The sequence below is a fragment of the Bombyx mandarina genome, chromosome 23 (genome assembly GCF_030267445.1).
Source record: "Bombyx mandarina strain Sakado chromosome 23, ASM3026744v2".
NCBI lineage: Eukaryota > Metazoa > Arthropoda > Insecta > Lepidoptera > Bombycidae > Bombyx > Bombyx mandarina.
Window position 1 is genome coordinate 7,845,013 of NC_143229.1, and position 24,179 is coordinate 7,869,191.

The 24,179-nt window shown below is 36.8% G+C and overlaps 1 protein-coding gene across 5 annotated transcripts in view; it reads right to left on the bottom strand.

The window, feature by feature from the left end:
- Window positions 1-1,146: 1,146 nt before the first annotated feature.
- stac (C2 and C2B_Munc13-like domain-containing protein staccato) overlaps window positions 1,147-24,179 on the bottom strand; it is a 61,282-nt gene continuing 38,249 nt past the window's right edge. For 3 of the 5 annotated variants that reach the window (XM_089737491.1, XM_089737494.1, XM_089737493.1), the window contains 16 exons: window positions 21,067-21,413; window positions 20,003-20,050; window positions 18,574-18,733; window positions 14,588-14,767; window positions 12,777-12,978; window positions 11,843-12,269; window positions 11,028-11,285; window positions 10,314-10,605; window positions 9,332-9,564; window positions 7,630-7,720; window positions 7,235-7,444; window positions 6,613-6,687; window positions 5,000-5,306; window positions 4,525-4,648; window positions 3,902-4,095; window positions 1,147-3,017 (listed from right to left, as the gene is read on the bottom strand). In XM_089737491.1, the coding sequence (XP_089593617.1) occupies window positions 2,905-3,017; window positions 3,902-4,095; window positions 4,525-4,648; window positions 5,000-5,306; window positions 6,613-6,687; window positions 7,235-7,444; window positions 7,630-7,720; window positions 9,332-9,564; window positions 10,314-10,605; window positions 11,028-11,285; window positions 11,843-12,269; window positions 12,777-12,978; window positions 14,588-14,767; window positions 18,574-18,733; window positions 20,003-20,050; window positions 21,067-21,413 (3,261 nt within the window). In that variant the 3' untranslated portion in view covers window positions 1,147-2,904. The remainder of the gene's footprint in view (window positions 3,018-3,901; window positions 4,096-4,524; window positions 4,649-4,999; window positions 5,307-6,612; window positions 6,688-7,234; window positions 7,445-7,629; window positions 7,721-9,331; window positions 9,565-10,313; window positions 10,606-11,027; window positions 11,286-11,842; window positions 12,270-12,776; window positions 12,979-14,587; window positions 14,768-18,573; window positions 18,734-20,002; window positions 20,051-21,066; window positions 21,414-24,179) is intronic. The other 2 variants (XM_089737492.1, XM_089737495.1) reach the window with 1 other exon arrangement.

Genomic DNA, 24,179 nt, shown 5'->3' on the forward strand with positions numbered 1-24,179 from the left:
GTAGGTGGATGAAAAATAACAGTCAGAAATGTCTGTTAGCGTGACGGAAAGAACGGTTCCCTTAATTACAGAAATTACGATGATTTAGCACTCCGTCGATCACATTCAATAGTCTATATTCTATATCAGTTGTTGGCAAACTGCGGCTCCTCGGCTGCGCCTCTTCCGCGAAATGTTTAGTTCAGGCATGGAATATTATCTTGTTTCCGATCCGGTGGTAGATTCAGCGAAGCACTGCTCTTGCTAGGGCCAGTGTTAGCACCACTCCGGTTTGAGCCCCGTGAGCTACACGTTCGGGCGAAGCAGATATAGCATCTTAAGGCTATCAGCATAGATAGGAGAAAGAAAAACTTGCCTTGTAATAGACGAGTAAACATTTTAGAAACACAAGGCCGTAAAAAGTTAAAAAAATGGTTCTCTGAATGAATTTCAATTGTGTATTATCTGTATTTGGCTTTTTTGGTTTATTTCTTAAGGATGCAGAACACTACTCTGTTCTAATATTATAACGGTGTAAGTTTGTTTGTTTGTACCTCACCGCACCAAAATCGATGAACGGAATTTGAATAAAATTTCGTACAAAAACACCACCAACCCGGGTATTTCTGACCCGAAGCGTAGAAAAGTGATCCTCATTTTATCAGAAATCATGTCTAGAGCTAGGCCACCACATTCACGATACAATATTCTGTGACGTCATAAGAGTTCGGAAACGACTTTACACTCGGTGATTTGAGAAGTCGTCCACATCTAAAGGTACTCGTATCGAGCAATGCATCTAGGTCAGTGTTCAAATTCCGTAGACAGATACTAATTTTTCTAATGGAATACATAGGTACTTAACACATGTCCACAAATGAGTTCCGCGATGAAGGAACAACATCGTGTTAGACGCCCAAAATTTATAATTTTCATAATTACTGATGGTCGAACATATGCGTATGCGATACAACTAGGACTTCAACCAAATGTATAGATAATACACATAATATTTAAGAACCTAACGTCTCAAAGTGGGAGAACGTGTTGTGGTTTCTAGGAGTCTTGGTATCCGTTACCGAAAGTTAGTCTACCCTCTATAGTTATATTATAAAGATATTAATTATGTTGTATGTTGACAATCAGAGCAGGAAAAAAAACAATAAATTAAAACTGAAATTTATTGCATTAAGAAAATTAAAAATTAATATCAATTTCATTCCCATTTCATTGCAAGGACGAATGAGTCATTATAAATTTGGATTTAAAAATAAATACAATAAAAAACATCGGCAAGTAAATGAAACGGAATTTGGAAATTCAAAATAATTCTACGAAATATAAATAAGGCACGACTCTTTATCACAGACTCTTTAGCATCTATTTTTTTTTAAGTCCAATTTTTATATTATTAACGATTATAAACATGGCAACCTATAAACAAAACCGTGTTATATTGTATGGATTTAATATCTTTAATATAAAACATTTGATAAGACATATGGATTATTTGTGGGGCGGATTGCGAGCGAATTGGTACCAGGATTCTGTTTATTTGTGCTCCGAAGCAGTCTGTAATCAGGTTTGAGCGAAAGGCACGTTATATCATACAATTGAGGCTTCGACCTCATGTCTCAAAAGTGGATGGCTGGATCCACGTTATGATATCTTTAAATCAGCCATATAAGGATTTAAAAAAAAGTTGGAAAAAGTCTTCGCATTCTCTTTTTTAAGTTCATCTATATTTTACATTCAAAATCCTTTAATTCAGTTTCAACACACGACCGTATCGACAGGCTAACAAATAAAGCACCATACATTTTGTGGAAATTAAAAAACTAAACGTTATGTACTTCTCTATTTCACAAACAACTAACTCGATTTCACTTAAGAGATCTAAATAAATCTTTCTATTTTAATAAGCAACATTATTTAAGCTAAACTACATTATTGTCCATAAATACACACATCGCTTTATATAGCTTTTTGTTAATCCCAATCAGCTTTATCTCATGCAAATGAGATTCAAATGTGATTTGATACAAATATATTATGTATAGGAAACGCTCCTGAAGACAAAAATGGCAGTATGTCTGAACATTTGTGATAGATATCATCATCATGAGTCTACAAACACCGTCTGCTGGATATAGCCCCTTCTAAGAGTATCCCCAGTGCCAGTCCTGTGCTACCATCATTCCGGGTATTCAATTGGACTTCGATCCGCCATGCAATCTAACAACCCACGGTATAAACAGTTTCAACGATTTGATATTTTAAAGCGTGCCATGTAAAGCGTACAAAACATGGGAGTCGAAAACGTTACAAAAATTATTAACCCGAAATTTTATTTGAAAATTTTGCTACAAGTTCTTTTTGATATTAGCCAACGACTACTCCTGGCATTAAGACGAAGCCTATAAAGATCGACGTAAGCGTAGGTAGCTACCGTGATTAAAAACGAGTTAGAAGTCACAGTTGAATTATAGTACGAATCAGTAAGGTCGAATATCAGCGAATAAACGCCGTCTTCAGTTTGATACGCTTTACAATGCGCGCTAAAAATAGTTAATTGTTTCGTCTTCGGCAGCGTTCCCGGACTTTCAGATTTACACCCGAAACATGAGGTTTATGAAAGAGTATTATTAATAGGCAATTCAATTATATTACAATACACTTAATCTTAAGCTTTAAAATTTCGTTTAATTTTATGATTATTTAACGTGTTTTTTTCTTTTTTTATGACAATATTTATTATAAACTCTGCTGTATAGATTTACATAAAAAATATATAGTTTCCACGGTGTTATTCATATTCACAATAGTTACAGGGCTGTGACCATTTCTATATCGATCTACCACTCGCAAGTGCGGGGCTCTGACTAAGTTACACACAACTACTATTTATGACAGAAACGAATACTATTAACCTAAGGAAAAGAATTGCTTGCTCGGCATTTTCTGTCTTTGTTTTTTGATGAAATCTCGAGCTTGCCTGTCTCCTTGTCGTGAGTCCAAAGCCTTGATCGCATCGCCATCTGTAAATAAATAGTGCACTATAAAAACGCATACGACACCGGTCATTTCAATTATAAGGAAATTTCGATCAAAAATATCACTAAAGTATTATGAATTAATGAAGGTAGTAGGTACCGTATTCATTAATTTGTAGTAGTAGTAGTAGTTTTATTTTCCAACTGGAAAGGCAAAGGCATCATACATGATACAGCCTAATCTTTTATATATATTTTTATATATAATTATGAACAATGATATTATGAAATGAAATGAGATGAGATGATATGAGATGAAACATAATCTCAGTAAAATGGTGGTGATTTACTGAGACTTTCAGTGGACTTTTTAGAGGATCCCGAGAAGTTACGTTCAGCAGCATTGTTTCATTTTCCCACATTTGTGCACTTTCACAAATACTAAACAGTTAATAAACCACCGTTATTACACATTTAAACCTGAAGAAACACTAAATAGACAAAATAACACAACTTCACTCCTCGAGTTCCCGCTAAAAAGTCCTTAATTAATTAGATACAATTAACAACAGTCGTGGATATAATATATTGAGCCCGCGCGAGTGCTATTCAGCATTGATGCGAATCAATCTGCATAGGGCCGTACAGGGCCGTAGTTCCTACCCGTGCGAGTGAGAGGGGGAGAGAGAGGAGAGAGAGGAGAGAGAGGAGAGAGAGGAGAGAGAGGAGAGAGAGGAGAGAGAGGAGAGAGAGGAGAGAGAGGAGAGAGAGGAGAGAGAGGAGAGAGAGGAGAGAGAGGAGAGAGAGGAGAGAGAGGAGAGAGAGAAGAGAGAGGAGAGAGAGGAGAGAGGGGAGAGAGAGGAGAGAGGGGAGAGAGAGAGAGAGAGTATTCTTTAATTTACACAAAAAAAAAAGAATTCTGTTCTTACCGACAGTGTTGGGTTTGGATAAAGGCAGATGTTGTTGCGGCAGGCTTCCGATGGGCGCGGGCGTGTCCGGTATCTCGCTGAAGTGTAGATACGCTTCACCCACAAACGTGTTGCTCACACTGAACATATCCTTGTCCTTAACAACGAAATGCAACAGTCCGTCGGCGATGCCACGCTGCTCCGGACTCAGAGGACTGGAATGAATTTTTTCGCGACAAATCAATAACGAATCGCTTTATATTTAAGTGCTCAGAGGAAACAGAAATGAATTAGAAAAATATATGTAGCTGTCAAAATATTATTCAAGTTTGTGAACAAAATTGACATTGACAAGAACGAGCGACTAGTCCAAAATTAATAAAATATAATGTAAATTTACTAAACTAGCTATATATGTATATCGTAGTTAACCGATTTTTGCGTGTTATAGAATTAATTAAAATTAGTATTACAGTTTACGACTTTATCGGAGAGTATTCGAAAAGTCGAAAATGATCCTATGAATAGTTTAATTTTAAAACCACACGCACGTAATATAGAACGTCTATCATGTGCACGCAATGTAACGCAAATTCGGCTCCCGCGAACCTTCGAGGTCATTGACCCGACGCGTAATTACTTACATGAGAAACATTTCATCGTACAACGGGAACAGATTCTTACTGTGCGTCTGCGTTTTTGGTTTTACAACATTCGCGAAGGAATCTTCTGGTAGCAGCGCCACACGCACATACGAATCACACAACCCTGAAATTTTACGCCATATTTTTAATAATCATTACAAGCATAGGGATAAGCACACTTCAAAATTAGGTCCGACTTTTTTTTCCTCCAACTCTTTTGATATTTTGAATATAATCATCACTATATTTTTAAGTCCAACCGTCTTCTCTTCTTAATTATATGCTACTAGAGAAACCTGCTTGCCCTTTCGTGTCATTACTATTAAATTATTGTTAAAATACACATATTTATTGTAACCACTCACACACACGCCACCTATCGTAAGTTTATGGTGGTATGCCACAAACACTCATAATTAGGTGTATATTTAATTTAATATTATATAGAATTAATTCAAATGTAAAAGACACTCACCATTCGAATCAGTGGCCACAAGGTTTCTAGCGTTCATGACTTCGATTTTCAAATTGTCATCGATGAACTGAGCTCGGACTGTCAAAATACCCATTTTCGGTTCAACAATAGACTGTTGTTCTTGCCACCTCCCAAGGTGATACTCGTGAATTAGCTCCCTCGTTTCCATACCGTGTAATTTAAGTAAATACTCCACGCGTTTCAGGGTATCCGAGGAGTACATCTCTTTGTTGTCTTGACGGAACGATCGTATCATTATCTTCAAGCATTCGTGGAGATTCGAAAAGAAAGATGGCGGACGACGTTTCTGCAAAATCACATTCGACATAAATGCTTTCGAAATACGCTATGTATTTCAATACTTCTAAATATTTGTATTTTTCTCTACGTTTTAACAGGGTTTTAAACGACTGATGAAAGTAACTATTTTGGTGGTAATGAAGACTTTTTAAACCTTGTTGAAAAATAATTACGAACTATTAAGGATTTATTGAACTGGTTAAAAAAAGATTTGAATCGATCTATTTCAAATAAAGAAATTAAAACAAATTTTGGAAATGATGAGACACACAATTAATTATAAAACTTAATTTGACATCAAGTAAAGATAATGTTAGCCACCACCATGCATTATAATTATACTGAGTGCATATTAAATGTCATTTTAATGTAATGTCTTACATACTTTTAAAGTATGGCAAAAATGCAGATAGCATGCAATGATCGACATTAGAAAATTAGTGATGGTATTTTGTCTAAATAAAAAATGTACTGCTCGCATTTTATTCCGATATTTGCGTCAGCGAGATAGATAGAAAAAAGTTGCATACATATCATCCATCCAGCATCCATCGTATTTCACTTACGATTTTATAATTACACATTTTTGTTCGATCTTTAGCATTCTCGGGGTACACCACAATACACGGTACAATGAAGAAGGTATTGCACATGCCACAACAAGGAACAACGTACTAGATAAGCCATATTCTTGTATATATTCTTGGACAAGCCATTGACACAATAAGTAAATACTATACAATTAACTGAGTTCATACATAATTTTCAATGGATACTTGTAAATTGACAAATAATCAAAAAAAGGTAAAGTAACAGCAATCCCCACTATAATGCGGTAATCTAATAACACGATTTCATTTCTCTCATATATCACATGTTTTTTCCGTAAAACAAGGGTTTTTTTCGATTTGATATTAATAAACGCACATATTTTGTTTATAACATAGTTTTCGTTAATATTCGATTTTAAACCCCGTTTATCGATAAAAGTTAAACGTGAATTATTCGAACGTAATTAATATATTGAATCATATGGGCGTATTATACACAAATACTTCCGCAACGCGTTTTACACAACGCGGAACCAATCCACTGTGTTATAGGGGGATTACTGTAGTTTAAATAATGCTTACTTAAGCAATAAATTATTGTCGAGTTACAAGAACCACAGCATTTTCTCTGCCTTCACATAAATTGCGTGTTTATTACTTTATAATATTTCTCAGTCACAGCATAACTAGCAATGTAAACAAAACTATGCGAAACAATCACGGAAACAGGACATAAAAGTGCTCTTAAAATATAAAAATTACCGCGTCTAACTGGGCGGCTGCCGATTTGCTCAAGCGTCTCGGGTCGATAAATCGAGTTATCTTTGCCCTTCGGTGCTAACAAACAATAGTAAATGTTAAAAACGTGCTTTTAAACTATTAAAACAATTGTGAAGTATAAATCATATCCTAAGAACCAAAACTTGTACTTGTATTGATTTAATATTCTCTTTATTGAAGGCAAGCTATATCTATTTAAGTTTCTTTTAAGGAGAATTTATTTTAGTTTAGTATTTGTGCGTTGAAACAAATTAAAATATCTCAGTAGCGTGCATAACAAATGCAACATTATTTACCCGAAATAATACATAATTTGGGGATATTCTGTTTTTTCCAAAATATCTACGCCTAATCAAGCTGATACGAGTGAAGATTTTTTCTTTCTACAAATCAAAATTAGTACTATGTTAGTACCGTTCGATAATGGATGAGATTATGCGATATTGGGACAATTAGAATGAAATAATTAAACGGAATTTAATTGATATTAAATAATGTGTGAGTTAAATAAGTTGTTATGAACAATTTTGAAATTGAAGCTGTATGAAAATATATTAATAAAAAATTAGTAAAAAGTACAACGAAACTTAAAGGAACTACCCACTTCTAAGTTAGCTTGTATCAATTCATACAAGACTTCTCCGAGTTGTTCCCAAACGATATCTAGAGTTCTAGAAAAGTTTTCGTTGTTCAAATGCTGGTACAATGTATCGAGATTCGCCTCTAGGTATCGCATAACGCGATCCATGCTTGAACAGTCTTGATGTAGTAGTTCGGCACCTTCCACTAAGAACCGGGTAATGGATGGCATCATCTGAAATTATCAAATTTCTAATCATTAATTCAAATCGGTATCCCAAATATTTATGCGTAGGTACTTTCAACAGGTACCCAATATCTATAATTAGAAAACATGAAAAGTAATCAGGCAGAGAACATTTCTATACAGTGCATTTTTTTAATTACATTAATAATGTAATTCTATTTCTCGAAACTCACCTTTTTGATCATGACCTCTAAGAGATCGACGATTTTGTTTTTAACTGTGTCTATTGCATTGGCAATAACGTTTTGTAGAGTCTCTTTACATCTGAAAATAAATTAGATATTTTTATAGTCAATTTTTATTAACTTTAAAACACTTAGTACTGTTTCCAACAAAATTCTTGTTTAGAGAGATCAAGTTAGAACCTTTGTGAATAGTAGACAAGCACTGGTTATGGAATTTTGCTCAATGCTTTCCCGATAGCATTTAGCTTTAAGATTAGTCATTGGATTTTTGTGTTAAAATTATATGTCGATTTTGTGACCCATTGTTTCTACCGCTGCAATTTCGATGTAAAATTTGGGAAATTTGTTAATTTTTTCTGCAGTTTTGCGACAACTTGCAAACATACGGAAAAAAAGGATGGCCAGTCTTTCTAATTTATCATTGAAAATATATTCTAAGATTTTATTTTTTACATAGTTATCAAATATAGGTATTTTTACATGAGTAAGTTTACTTATGTGTCTCTGTTTTTCACATAAGTATTTTAGTCTGGACTTAAGTTGTCCCTTCATGGTACTATTATGAAGTTCAAGGAATGAGAATGAACAAAACGCTTTGAAGAAAGCCAACGAGTGACTCGTCTCGATAAACTCATACGAGCCAAGATCAACCCTTGAGGACAGAGCATGGTAAAGCAGTTTACAAAATACGACAACCCACCTGAAGACATGAAGTTGAAATCTGAATTATAAACCAAGAAACACTTTACGAGTATAAGCTTTCTTTATTGTCTAATATATTTGTAATTACATAGTAATACGTAATATATTTTTGATGCAAATTTTATTATAATGTAGTGTAATGTATTATTAAAAATGATAATGACCGGCTGACTCAGTGGTGTATTACTTAGTGCCCCTGACTGTTACTGACCGACGCCTAGGGCCGTTCGATTCCCACATCGGGTAAACATTCGCGTGATGAACCGATTTGTTTGCTCTATATCTAGGTGTTTATTATCTATATAATGATGTATATATTTAATCGTATATAAATACTATATCAGCCTCTGGTAACCCATAACACAGAGAATCTTAATATGGGGCTAGATGACCATGTGTGATTAGTTCCCAGTTATTATTAATATAATGTAATCATAACAAGTCATCGTTTCCGATCCGGTGGTAGATTCTGCGAAGCACTGCTCTTGCTAGGGTCAGTGTTAGCAACACTCCAGTTTGAGCCCCGTGAGCTCACCTACACACGTTAAGGCGAGGCTGAAATAGCCTCTCAAGGCTATCAGAATAGGTAGGAAAAACATTTTTTTTTCGTAAATACTGTCACACAGATAAGAGCAACGCCATCTATCGTCGAATGGCAGAAACGAATATAAAAACTAGTAGAATCGAGAACGCTTGAGAAGTACAACGCCATCTATTTTCAAATGGCGGAAACACATATCGAAAATACTCGAATAGTGAGGAATGTCCTCGATAATTCTAGGGAAGTCGTATCGACTATAAAAACATTTTAGGGATGTCACGAAGGCAGTTAGTAATCGGAACTACGCAAAACGTTACAGCGAAAGGACCACCTGAAGTGAATTACGAAGTGTAAAGTATTCTGTGAGTTTTTTAGGTGTTAAATAGAATTTTAATTAGTACTTTGGTGGAACGTTTATTTATCCCGAACTCCAGCCCGTAACATTACCTTTGAGCTTCAATTGGCGATCTAGCTTCACACATCTTCTGTATGATATCGTCCATACCCAGCTCCTCGACGAATGGCTCCAAGCTTTGCCTAACGTAATCTATGTTGTTGATGGCGACACACCATTCTGTTGTAACCTCGAATCTCTCTTCATACACAGTAGTCACAGTCCCGACGCTGTCCACTCTATTCGCCATTTTATCCGAATAGAATACGCAACAACGACAAATGTCCTAAAAATTTAACCAATTTGTAATGACACTTCTATGAATAAAGTAAGTGTTTACGAGAGACCTTAAATTATATTCAAATCTGAATACCGAATCTAAAATGAAAAATAGATGAATAGACGTTGTATTAAAAAAAAATTAACCTTACAACATTTTATATAAATGCAAAACTCAACTGAATTCCATCAGCTCATCGCAACTCAATTTACCAGTTTAACTTGAGCCCACACTGGTAGATATCAACACACTGCTTATTTGTACCGCGAAACAATTACAGCGTTTCAGTTTTAAGGGTGGGTTAGCTATTTTACTCATGTCTCATGGTGGGCGACGGCACTAACGTTGTTGATGTCTATGGGTTCTGGTTTACCGTGGTAATTACGGTGGCCCACCTGTAAACTTTACAAAAATAGGACGAACTTTACGTGAAAACAAACGACGACCTAATCGATATATATCGATTATTCGATACAATCGATGATACACACATTACTTTATGCCATCGCAGTCGTTATAAAAAAATATAAAATCATCAAATTTTATTTATAAGTACATAAATAATAAAATCGTTTAATTAGTGCCTCATATGCCTCAAAACTACTTTTCATATAGTTTTCCTATTTGTTCTTAGTTTCCAATTATTGAAATTATCACTCACCAATTGTTATAACTAAAATATTATTATTGTTAAATTATAGTTATTAAGACCCTTACTTTATATATTCAATAAATTAACTAAAAATCGTACTCACATCAATAATCTTAGCGACGAACGTGTAACAACCTTCAACGTCAGGCCACGCTAATTGTTGCCAGAATATTTTAATCTGATAAAATATAGCGAGAGTGTCGACTCCGGAACTGCTGTACTTCACGTTAGTGTCGACCGGAACTAAATTGTCTAAGTCGACTGCTTTTTCTATACGTGTTAGAGCTTTGAAAGCCGCGATGTCCAGCCACTGGGCGACACCGCCGAAAAACCATCCGTGGAATTTAGATATCGCATAGGAACTCCATTCAGTCTCATTCAAGCCCTGGCCTAACCTGAAAATAGTAGTCTTATTATATATTCCGAATTCCAAAAAGTAATGCAATTTTCTTATAAAATGTTTATATCTATAATAAAACTAATTTGTTGTTCAAAAGTAGCCCTCACGTCCGTTATGTCGCAGCGAGAGTGTGGTCTTAGACAGATCTAAGAATATGGTTATATGGTCCACGTAAATGATACTACATAAATAGGTTTTAGACTGTTAATATAAATTCTGTGCAGTTTATTCTCAGTGACGAGACTGCATACCCGGTTTAACAAAATAGCTATTTGATTGAACCGTTCCACCTCAGTAAGCATATAGCTCATTCTAAATTTGATATTCCCCTTTCTCCCCTCAGTGATAGGAGAGTGCATGCCGCGTACTATTTATGGAACCTGAATGGACTATCAGAAATCATTATGGTATACTTACAGCAAAAACCTCTGTAAAGCCAAATATAGCTCAAACAGTGTGGTCCCCATAGATAAAGGCTCATTGGCCACTTCCGGAGCACCCAGTCCTGTAACTCCGGCAATGCCTCCAGCCAAATGAACGGTTGTAGTGGAACCCTCGTTATATTGGAGCCTCTTAAGGCATTTGCACACTTCTATAACCTCAGGTTCGACTAACGAGGCTATCTTGCTCTCGTACAGACCATAGAGGGCCTTCGTGTATGGAAAACTCATAACCCTGGAATTGAAATTAATATTTCAATATGACTTTTTTTTACTAGCGTAGCTGTTACGACAGGGATGGTGCCACTCAAGAGATAGGAATTGGAAATTTCAGTTGCGTAGACCCCATGATTGTTTCGAGGCTGAAATAGGCAGTATGGTAGGTACCCATATGAGCTTAACATGCCTCACTACCTGTAAACCTCAAAATCTGACCCGTTTTAAAAGAATACTTTAAGCTTTATAACAGCCCTAGTGCTATGGTTCATAGAGGTGTACGGTGCGGGGGGCGGGGACAGTCGACGCGGCAGATACGTCACAACCCAAAAAAGATTATTTCAACAAAACCTTCATGGCAAGAAACAATTATACTTACTAAGTCAATAGTCATAATGTAAAGCTATGAAAAAATTCCTCCTTGAAAAACATATTAATGAGTACCAATGAGTTACACCGTCAATCATGACCTTCATAAATCTATTAATATTATTTAATCGCTCAAAGGAGTTGTCACATCGAGCGAAACCTCTCGCGTCCCAGTTGAAACGGTTAAGAATGTAAGAAGAAACTTACTCTATGAAAACTCTGTCGTAATATTCCACAGCTCTTTGCAAGTCGGACCTCACGAGCTGGATAACCCTGATCAAATGCTGCAGACGCGATTCTTCAGTGTTATCCTTGCATTCATTGTTGTCTAATATATGAACGAACCAGTCGGAGGCGCCCTGTATCACTGCTTGATTCAATACTTCGTACACGTTAAGTTTCCCAGCGTCATCTCTCAGCCAACCATAAGAAGTCTTAGGGAACAAATCTATACACTCCGGAACATCCAATATAGATAGTTTGTACAGTATTTTAAGGACTTCTCTAAGAGTTTTCATTACGGTTTTATCACCGGCTGTCTTCTTTCTTAATTTTCTAATGTGACTATAACACGTGGGTAGTAATTTTCTTGCGCCATCCCAGAACAACTTGACATCCTCTTCTATAATGAGACCTAATTGGAATAACATTTTGTAGGATTGGTAAAAATTAATTGTTTTTTGATGAAATTTCGGCATGAATGGCAACCTCAATGGAACTAACTATTATATATTTTACATTATATCAAGAAACCTTGCTTAGGAGTACAAAATTATTTCCGAGAACTATGGTGTAACTATTCAGATGTTAAGATCAATCGTTTTTTTATTTTATATAAGTAGAGTGTTGTGGCACGAAACCGAACGTTATTATTTAATAAACCGACTTGTGGGTTCACGGTTTATCTATTAATCCAATAAACTACCATCGCCGACTATTTTATTTAACTTTGCAACTTTCCTTTACGTCATAAACATCATTTGATTTTGGAAAACGACTAGACAATCGACTTTTTACTTTTCCGTAGGCTCTAAGCAGTTTCATTTCGATGCAGAGACGGTCGATGTAGCGAATACGTTAATTATGTTGGTGAAAGACCTTATCTGTTTAGGCGGAAACATGTTTTTATTTTGTTACCTACTTGATTGCAATGGCTTTGTTAGTTTATCCAGAAGCGTGTTGAAGAGGTTGAAGCTTAAGGGATGGTCGGGTGTGACGGCGCAGTAGACGGACCACTGCACGAGGCTGTTGTCGAGCTGCGAGAGGCCGCTCTGCGCCACGTGCTGAGTGAGGATCGCTTCGGCTGGAGCGCTGAAGTTTCCACACCACCAATACGGGGCCACCTGATTTAAATGCATATTTTTGGTCGATCTGAATGATTGTAAGGCATATGATGGTTTCTTTTTTTATTGACATCCCAACCGAGACCAACGGGTGATAGGAAGACTCGTGAGTCCGCAAGGGTAGGCACCAACATCCAGCCTATTTCTGCTGTGAAGCAGTAATGTGTGGAATGAGGAATGGAATGAGCTTTGGAATGAGCTCCCCTCCACGGTGTTTCCCGAGCGCTATGACATGTACTTCTTCAAACGAGGCTTGTGGAGAGTACTAAACGGTAGGCAGCGGCTTGGCTCTGCCCCTGGCATTGCTGACGTCTATGAGCGACGGTAACCACTCACCATCAGGTGGGCCGTATGCTCGTCTGCCTATACGGCAATAAAAAAAAAGGTTTTAGTTTGAAGGGCGTGTTGGTCGTTGTATTGTATATACTGAGACCTTAGAACTCATGTGTCAGGGTGAGTGGCAGCATTTTCATTGTCAATGTCTATGGGCTCCGGTAATTACTTAAAACCAGGTGGGCTGTGAGCTCGTCCACCCATCTAAGAAAAATAAAACTTTAATTAAGTTTGTTTTTTAGCTGCTGGCTCTTTTCAGAATAGCGGCTATTCCTGGAAGCCATAGATTTTATTCGGACTCGCAATAAGTACGGCAAATAACATCAAAATTAAAACAACCGATTATATTATTTTTAGTTCCATTAATTGTTTTTTTTATTTTTTGGCCGATTTTTGGCAACATGTCTTATTTATTACTTAATAAACACTACTACGCTCAGATGTATTTCTGTACCATAGATTCGTCATGGCCTAAAGGGCAAGATATCGATTGTTACATTAATGAACTCAATCAACCATTTAAAAAACCAGAAAAAGTTCGTACTCCAGACAAAATTGAAACATACACAAAACTATGTTTACGAAACCGCATACCTCATAAAGATCAAAAGCTAAGAAACCAGACCAAAGATGACGTACCAGGGTATGGCTACGTAGATAAAAAAAATCTTAAACATCGGCGCCACAGAGTGACGAAAACTCGAGCGTTTTATTACTGCTATTACATATTTATTCGTTTTTTATATTACTGACAGTTTAAAATACTATTCATGTGTTTCAAATTAAAATTGACCTGTAAGTGGTCACGATTATGCGTGACGTATGATATTTTGATTTATATGTTGACACAACCAGGTCATGACCTCAGGGGCTCAATGCAGTAACTTGTTACAATAAAATCAGGTGCAGTAAAAATATTACCAACGAACGAATGAAGGTGAGAAGACGTATTCTTCTATATAGCAAAAACGATTATTTGGAAACTAAAAAAAAAGCGTCTGTCTGTGATTTTATTTACAAACCAAACTGCGTCAAGTTCGTATCGTTTTTAAACAAGCAGGTATATACATGTACAAACTAACGAGATCCGAAATATTAAACATTAATCTTATAATTATCTGTGCTTCCATTAAATAAATGACAGATTGTTTCATCTCCTTTCTGGTATAGAAATATTTGTATTTAAATCGCTGCACGTTATACATTGCGCTATAATTCAAACTTACATCTTAAGTTTGTCCCACGCAAAGAGCATTCTCATCGGAAAATTTCCTACCTTCGAATTTTCAAGTTCGTGCAACAGAACGATCCTTAACAAATGCCGATGTTCCTGTGCCGCCACTTGATTATTCTTTTCCGAGGAAAAGTTGAGTCGCACTTTGACGACGCCCTGACGACGCAGCTTACTCTTCTTGCTCAAACTGAACCACATGGCCATACCGCCGGCTGGAATGGACTGTAAAAATACAAATGTATTAGATCTATTTATTCTGTATATATATATATTGTTGCTTAGATGGGTGGACGAGCTCACAGCCCACGTGGTGTAAAGTGGTTACTGGCCCATAGACATCTATAACGTAAATGCGCCACCCACCTTGAGATATAAGTTCTAAGGTCTCAGTATAGTTACAACGGCTGCCCCACCCTTCAAACCGAAACACATTACTGCTTCACGGCAGAAATAGGCAGGGTGGTGGCACCTACCCGCGCGGACTCACAAGAGGTCCTACCACCACAAGTATATAAATATTCTTTAAAATATAATCAAAACAGTTGTCGTCCGATCGATCGTATGTGAGTAGCCGTTACTATCTCTTTTTTAATTAGAACGGATCACTTAATTTTAGACGGTCACACATGGATATCGGCAACGTAGGTAGTGATATTTTCAAAAATAATTCAAACAATGACATGTCAAGCGCTCAATAACCAGCTTGCGAGCTCGAAAAGTTTCATCAAAATCAGGTCAGTAGTTTTTGCGTGACGCTCAAACAAACAAACAGACAGATAAATCGGTGGTCGAGGGTCAAGTCAACCAAAACATAATATTATAATCTTTGTACATATTGTCATCATACAGATAGGTATACATACTTCCGTTACAGTTATAATAAATAAACTCATTAACTTCCTTGTTTATGTATTTCATATTTACAACACACCCTCAACACACACATTTACACACAACAAATGGGCCACATCTGTACTAGCTTATTTATGTTAAGTTTACATATGTCGGTATCTCTTCTATTACGACGACAGAGCATCTTAACCATTAATAATGTTTTTAAAATACATTTTGTCCATTGAGAACATTCTAAGGACACGGAACTGTGGGACTTTAATAACACGCCTTTAATTCATGCGGGTTTAACATAGAATAAAACGATGTTGTTATACTTCAGGGGAATTGCATTTATTAACTAAATTTTCGTTGTTTGTAATTGACAAAACAATATTTGCCAAATATTTGAAGTCGTCGTGGCTTAAGCGATAAGACATCCGGTGCATTCGTGTTGAAGCGATGCACCGGTGTTCGAATCTCAGGCGGGTACCAATTTTTCTAATGAAATACGTACTTCCACGGTGAAGGAATAACATCGTGTAATAAAAATCAAACCCGCAAAATTATAATTTGCGTAATTACTGGTGGTAGGACCTCTTGTGAGTCCGCGCGGATGTTGCGCGTTGTAACTATACTGAGACCCTTAGAACTTATATCTCAAGGTGGGTGGTGCATTTACGTTGTAGATGTCTATGGGCTCCAGTAAACACTTAACACCAGGTGGGCTGTGAGCTCGTCCACCCATCTAAGCAATAAATAAAAAATAATAATAATAATTAGAAACGTTATTTATTAATCGTAATTTAGATTTTTCGTACAAATTAATACTTTTATGTAACTTTAATATATGAGTAATATGTGTACAAAGAAACACCAGGTAGATGCGAATAACGGTGTAGGTAATAAGATGTTTTCACATCAATAACTAACTGGAAATTTGGTCTCAAAGCAAATACGGCTAGTATTGAAGTCAGACATCGCTTAGGCCTTTACGATTACGAAAATCGTGAAGGTCATAAATTGTCGTGAAATTATGAAGGTCTTAAACAAATCACAAAAAAAAATCCTACCTAAGCCTTGAGAGGCTATATCAGTACAATCGGGCGAGTAGGTGAGCTCACGGGGATCAAATCTGACGTTGTTGCTAACACGAACCCTAGCAAGAGCCGTGCTTCGTAGAATCTACCACCGGATCGGAAACAAGATAGTAACGAAAAAAAAAAAAGAAAAACACATACTTAGAAAACATAAAATTTACTAAATAATTTGAATTTCCGATAACTGAATACACAATATTATACGATCCAGTGACCTCACGAAGTAAGTACACGGTGAATTTTTAAAGATATTATATTAAAAGCGTCATACTACTCCGCTCTCTCATTGATGGTCTACATTTAAATGCTCTATGTACGGTACCGTGACTAAACCACTTCTTTTAAACATAATAAATAATCAGGTTTATTTTAAGCGATGAAGGTGAATACACCCGTAGGTAGAGAATATTTTTATTACTTACACAGTGTATTATCTGTCTATAATGAACGAATATTTTTTTCAAAAACTTCATACTCTAATTCAGACTAGACTTGTGAGAGCAACAAAGTTTGAAGCCGAAATGATTGGTCGCTGAAGCTAAAAAAAACCGGCATAAAAAATACAAAACACCCGGTCCCTTAATCCGGGTCAGGTCAACCCTTATTAATTACTAGAACAAGGGTTCAACGACTTAAGGTAGAACGTATAATAAACACATCAGAGCCAATAAAGGCAGACTGTGTTTATTAACTACATAAAACTACATATTTTAGTGTATCATTAATTTAATAGTTTCTTTGGTTATGTAATATTTTTAGGTAATACAACGTAAGTTGTTCAGACGTTAACGATACGGACATTTGTCAACTGGTATATTTTAAGTAAGTGTTATAAGACTGTATATGTTTCTTACTGGTGGTAGGACCTCTTGTGAGTCCGCGCGGGTAGGTACCACCACCCTGCCTATTTCTGCCGTGAAAAAGTATTGCGTTTCGGTTTGAAGGGCAGGGCGGCCGTTGTAATTATACTGAGACCTTAGAACTTATGTCTCAAGGTGGATGGCGCATTTACGTTGTAGATGTCTATGGGCTCCAGTAACCACTTATCACCAGGTGGGCTGTGAGCTCGTCCACTCATCTAACCAATAAAAAAATTATTTATAAGGTTCGCCACTCGCTAGCCCAATGAGTTTCTAATCGGATCCTCTGAGTGGTTCACGATTCTGATCCGGTGGTAGATTCAGCGAAGCACTGCTCTTGCTAAGGGCAACGTTAGCAATTCTCTTAGGTTGACGTAAGTTAGCAAGTAGTTGGCTACCCCTTATTATCCTTATACAAATGTCCCTTTGGTTACCAACAATTAGGTATGACAAAAAAAATCGCCTAACTAATAATGCGCTTATTTTGCAAGCTAATACTGAGATAATAAATTGTTTTTTTTTATGATTGAAGAATTACTTGTGGCCCGGAGGCCTTTCCAGTTTCACCAGGACAAGTGGGCGAGCAAAGGCTCAGCCAGGATAATAAATTGTGTTACTCATCGTAAACTAAAGGAAAACGAACGCTGCCACTATGACAGAGTTCAAATCCCAAATGCTTCCCAAAAATTCCCAATTTTTCTATGTGAATCCTAACTTAAGATGTGTTCACGAACGACTTCTAAAGAAATAACATCGTGTAGTAGAAGACAATGTTTATTACAAAGAATTAGTAGCGTTAGGGCGTCTTGTAAGCCCGCCGAAGTAGATTCCACTACATTGTCTATTTCTGCCGCGAAACAATCATGTATTCCGGTTATACTAAGCATTTTTTATTTATTGCTTAGATGGGTGGACGAGCTCACGCCCCAACCGGTGTTAAGTGGTCACCGGAGCCCATAAACATCTACAACGTAAATGCCGCCATCCACCTTGAGACATGAGTTCGAAGCTTTCCCTTTAAACAGTACAATAGAGTGTGTGTGGATGTTTTGTATTTTAGACAGTATAATTGAGACTCAACTCTCATGTCTCAAGGCACTACAATAATGAGATGTCTATACTATGTGGTATGCGCTTACGAACACGTAGCTAGCTCCTTTACGCTTCGATGTAATGAGAAACCCCAAAGATGAACCCCAACCCGACCTCTAGTATGAACCATATGAGCAATACATACCTTGAGTGGTATATTAGATGTTCCAATCAGTTCGTTGTCATGTTTTCCGGTTGAGGCTGTAATCGCGATCTCCTTGACCAGTTTACGGAGACCTTTCACGCCTTTCACATCAAATATTTTCGTCATCTTCTCTTTGACCGTCTCTGCTGGATCGAAGTCCCTGTGAACAAAAAGCGCTGACGCTTATCCGATTGTTACATACAGACTCTACTACAACAACAAAATATAGCCAGACTTAAAGTTTGTATTTTAAAATATTTATACCTAGTGTCAAAAGTAGAACAATATCAACGATCTAACTATGAGTACTTGAGTACACACTCACGACGTTTCTTTCTCGAGACAAATAACATTTATAATTTAACACAATTTAAAAAAAAAACCCGTAGTGAATATATTCGTGAACTCAAACTGCGTAGAAATTACTTTAAATTTGGAAACAAATGACTAGACTGGTGGTAGGATCTCTAGTGAGTCCGCGCGGGTAGGTACCTCCGCCTTACCTATTTCTGCCGTGAAGCAGTAATGCGTTTCGGTCTGAAGGGTAGGGCAGCCGTTGTAACTATACTGAGATTTTAGAACTTATATCTCAAGGTGGGTGGCGCATTTACGTTGTAGATGTCTATGGGCTCCAGTAACCACTTCACACCAGGTGGGCTGTGAGCTCGTCCACCCATCTAAACAATACAAAAATATTAAATATATAATATAATTTTTTACTGGTGGTAGGACCTCTTGTGAGTCCGGGCGGGTGGGTACCACCACCCTGCCTATTTCTGCCGTGAAGCAGTAATGCGTTTCGGTTTGAAGGGTGGGGCAGCCGTTGTAACTATACTTGAGACCTTAGAACTTGTATCTCAAGGTGGGTGGCGCATTTACGTTGTTGATGTCTATGGGCTCCAGTAACCACTTCACACCAGGTGGGCTGTGAGCTCGTCCACCCATCTAAGCAATAAAAAAAAAATATATATATAAAAAAGTAGACTACCGAATAATTTTCAAAGTTATCTAAGATCAAATATATGTACTTTGATGCACTTAAAACTTGTACTTTGTACGTAATTTATTGAGGTTTGCTAATAAATAAGGGTATCTGTATATGACATACAGTATTAAGGACCTATCGTAATAGTAGCTTTAGTTGTGACGGTAGGCAGCAGCGAATGAAGAATGCCTATGCCTCTGGTGTTGCTGGTATGAGTGAAATATTCACTGGTACATTAATGTGAGTCAAGCCACATGACACAGGAGGTTAATAATAATATCTTGAGCATATTAGTTATGTACACTTTCCTCTTTTATCTTCAATGAATAGTAAAATTACCGCAGAAATCCTCCTGTTTGCACGTTGTCGACATATACAGATGTATGAGGGCTCAGCTGAACTTGCATACCAATTGCGACAATCAAGTAATAAAAAAAAACTTACCACACTTCTAGGCAAAGGGAATCTTCATTCACAGTACCAGACATGGGTCTGAAACAAAGTAATAATATTATTTTGCATTTTTACGTTTATCACGATTTTGATATAAGTAATTTTGTAGGCAGCGACTTGGCTCTGCCCTCTGGTATTGTTGATGTCCATGAGCGAAGGTAATCTCTCACCATCAGGTGACGTTTGCCGGTGCCTCAAGGGCAATAAAAAAAAAAACTAAGTCATCTATTTATTCGAATGGAAGTCTGTGGACAAATCGAATTAAAACTACTGAAGTTTAAAAAAACTTTGCCAAGCAAAACGTGGCCTGCATTCTGCATTGAAGCGGTACAGAAAAATCGTAAACGTTTTATTACCACATCCAAATACCGAACGATCTTTACTATATGTGTTTCTTTTTTCGTCCTATCTTCAGGCTGATGCTATATTGCATGACATACGTTAATATTTAACAAAAATAAATACATTTTTTCGAATTTTAGTATCGCCACTTTAAGTATACCTGCCAAAATGGTAAAATATACTACTTCAACATAGACGGAACACTAAATTAATTCCCTAAGCTAATCATCAATATGTATCCGCAATCTACAGTAAATATTGATGTAGACGACCCACTTCTTGACACAAGACTACTATAGACATCACACATCACACTTGTTTTCAAACGCGGCTTATGGAGAGTTTTAAGCGGTAGGCAGAGGCTTGGCTCTGCCCCTGGCATTGCTGACGTCCACGAGCGGAAGGGGAATAAAAAAAATGCGTTTTCGTTGCATTACATGGCTTACAATGCTAACAAATTTAATTTAATAAAGTCTCTAAGTCCAAATTCGATATCGTGCAAGAATGAACAGGATTACAATCTGTTTTAGTTTTCGTGTACTATTGCCCTCAACAAGCATTTGTAAATAAGACTAAAATATATATTTTTGCCCTTATCCCATTTTGAGAAGTCCCCCATTATGAGGAGTCGGCGCAGCATGTCCCCTTATCACGCTATACAAGAATTTAATAGCTCATAAATATTTCAGAATCAATAATAATAGTATACTCACAAAGAAAAATGTTCTTCCCAAACAGGATTTAGAGTTCCCGACTTCACCGATGTGTTGTACCGGTGTGACGAGTTCGACATCAAATAAATCGTAACGAACGGATCGCTGAGACCATTCGGGTCTTTAGGAACTAAATCTTTGGCTTCAACCACCTCGACATTCAGCATCAACTCCGGAGGCTCTTTAGCCTCCGCTTTGGTAAGAAGTTGCGTGTGTTTATCATTGCCTATTTTAAATGCTTCTTGCACGTAGGATAGCATCGCGTGCTGTCCGACTTCACAGCCTACATCACATCCCCCGACATTGTGTAGGATCTCGTAAAGTATTTCCAAGTATAGTTCATCAATCTGTAAACAAAATACATTTTATTACATGTACAATTAAAAAAACAATCCATGATTTAGCAGCATGTACCCCTGGAGGTTTGCTTATGCATAATAAGCTTTGATCATTGTTGATAAATAAATTGATTACTATTCATGTCAAGTAAAATTCAAAGAATATTTCATAAACTTCCTCACAACACTTCAGCATACGCCAACCAAAGATACACGAGACAAATATGAATCATTTAATGACATAATCGAATTAATTGTGTGCCACAATCATCGATAAGCAATTTGATTTGATTGTTATCGAAGACATCGAAGTAAAATGTTTAACGATTATCTGGCTGCCTTTTAGTTGAAAAGCAGACATGGAAAATCGCAGTTAACAAGTCATACATACCGACGAATCATAGTAATAACGTAGTTGCATAAACGCAACGAAATCACCGGTGCGACAACAACTGCACTAGATCAATAGCCTGCCCCGAATGAATCATGGTTGTTTTGTGGGGGACGCAACACCGGAAGAAGCCATGGCGAATGCTACTCTCTAAACAAACGGACAGTACACTTTCAAGAGACCTCATAAAATGGTGGGGTTACCGCGTCGTCGTGGGAACCATATCGATCTGATAACCAAGCTGGTGGTTTCGATTATTCGCTCAGCTGATCGCACTTCACGTGGATCTTGTGTTTTACCAATCGCTTGGAAAATAAACATTGACGAAGAACTTCTTGAAAATCAATGACTCATACAAAAAAATGTACTCCGGTATCGTGAGAGCACAAAAGATGTTTCGACGGTGAGATGTTTTAAGATTGCGTTAATGTATTTGACCTAATTTCATACAGTATGTAAACAATAGTGCAATTACTATCATTTATCAATCATCAATAACCAAACGTCCGCTATTTTTAAAATTAGAAATAATGCAAATTCTGTTCTATTTATCAGTTTGTAGTATGTAATTTAAAGTATTTTTTTTCTATAGTCATATCAATGTAGTATACCTACTGTCATTGACTGGATTATCATGCTAGTCTGTCTGTCTAACAACTCTTTTTTCACGCCCCTGAACTTGGAACGCAGTGTCCCTGTACCGTTCATTTTAATTATGACTACACTTGAACTTTTCCACACGTTCCTATTTTACATAACACTTCACTTAATAACTATTGATATCACGAAAATAACTCCGTTTCCGACATCATTTTGTCTGGCCCCGAACACTATATAATTTCCACAGCTGTATTTTTACGTGGTGTTTAATTTAAATGAATTTGGTGGGAGCTGGCGATGCACTGGGCAAGTCCGACCGGGACTCGGGATTCAACTCGCACTGCCGCCAAAATCTATTTTTGCAAAGCGCCGCCACCGAAGACTAATGCGATTCCAAATAATAAAAAAGAATTATCAAAAATATTTTAAAACACCATACGCGTCGACCCGAAACGACATTTTTAGAATATCAAAAACATCCCGACAACACAACACGAGAGAATTAATATTTTTAAGTTGCTTCTTCTACCCAGATACGGACCATGAATGACTTTATTAGATCGGTTTTCTCAATAAATAATTATGATTTATGACTGAACAAACATTTTTATATGAGTGATATTTAAACGCCAGTACATTAAGGAAAGTTTAATAGACAAGTGAAGCAACCTGTGCTAGTTAAATAAATAGAACCATTGAATCCGAAACACAATTGATTGATTTATAATATTTCTTCCATTAACACAGATAAAGATGAACTGTGAATAGTTTTCAAACCATTCCTTTGTAAGATAAACTATTTTAAATTCGTTATAAAAATTTAAGCATCCAAAGCTTTTTGTTGCACTATAGGAGTGAACGAGCTCACGAACCATCCGATGTTAAGTGGTTATCGGGACTTAACGAATGCTGCCGCCTCCCCCACCCCATTAATAAATGACGTCGAAATCACGATTTTATGTATATTGGTGCCAAGCTTCAAGCCTGAACGTATGAGTGCTATGCGGCAGAAATAGACGAGAATATGGTACCCATTCATGCGGGTTCACATTAGCCAATGCCCCCTCCCTCCATTAATTACATAGCTTTGAAATATTTTATATCAAATTAACACAATCTAATTCTAATAGACAATTATAATTACTTCTATAAGGTGTTCCTTAATGCTATATTTATTCGGTCTACGAAATTTTATTATTTATATTGTGGATTATTTGTGTATACAAACTTAAACGACGGTCAAGCGCGTAGGCTACGTGCGGAATTCCTCGCAGCACGCGTTCAGAGATTTATTTACTTTATCAACCACGTGCGTTTACATTTTCCAGAAACGGAAATTGTAACATTTACCTCGGCACTTAAATCTAATTTATTTACGTAATTCAACAAGCTCCCTAACAGAAAACGTAAATGTAGAAACGCATTAAATGATTTAGACTTACAACGAACGTTCACCTCAAATAGTACTAGTGAATGTATGGAAAACCCTGACTTTACTTCGCCGTTCTTTCTTATTAGCAATATAAGCAGCAAATTAGTTGCGGCATTCATTTTGTGATGTCCACGGGATCTGGTAACCACTTTACACCAGGTGAGCTCATTAACCTGTATTAAAAAAATATCGAATCCGCCTGACGTACTGGACGGCCATATTGCACCTTTACAATCATAGAGACCCAACCCAAAAAATATGTTTTTTTTTGAAAACATCGAATAAAGTTTTCAAACCGAAAATACGTATTATAGAGGAAGGAGACGGAGCGAAAGAGACCGATGGATAAATT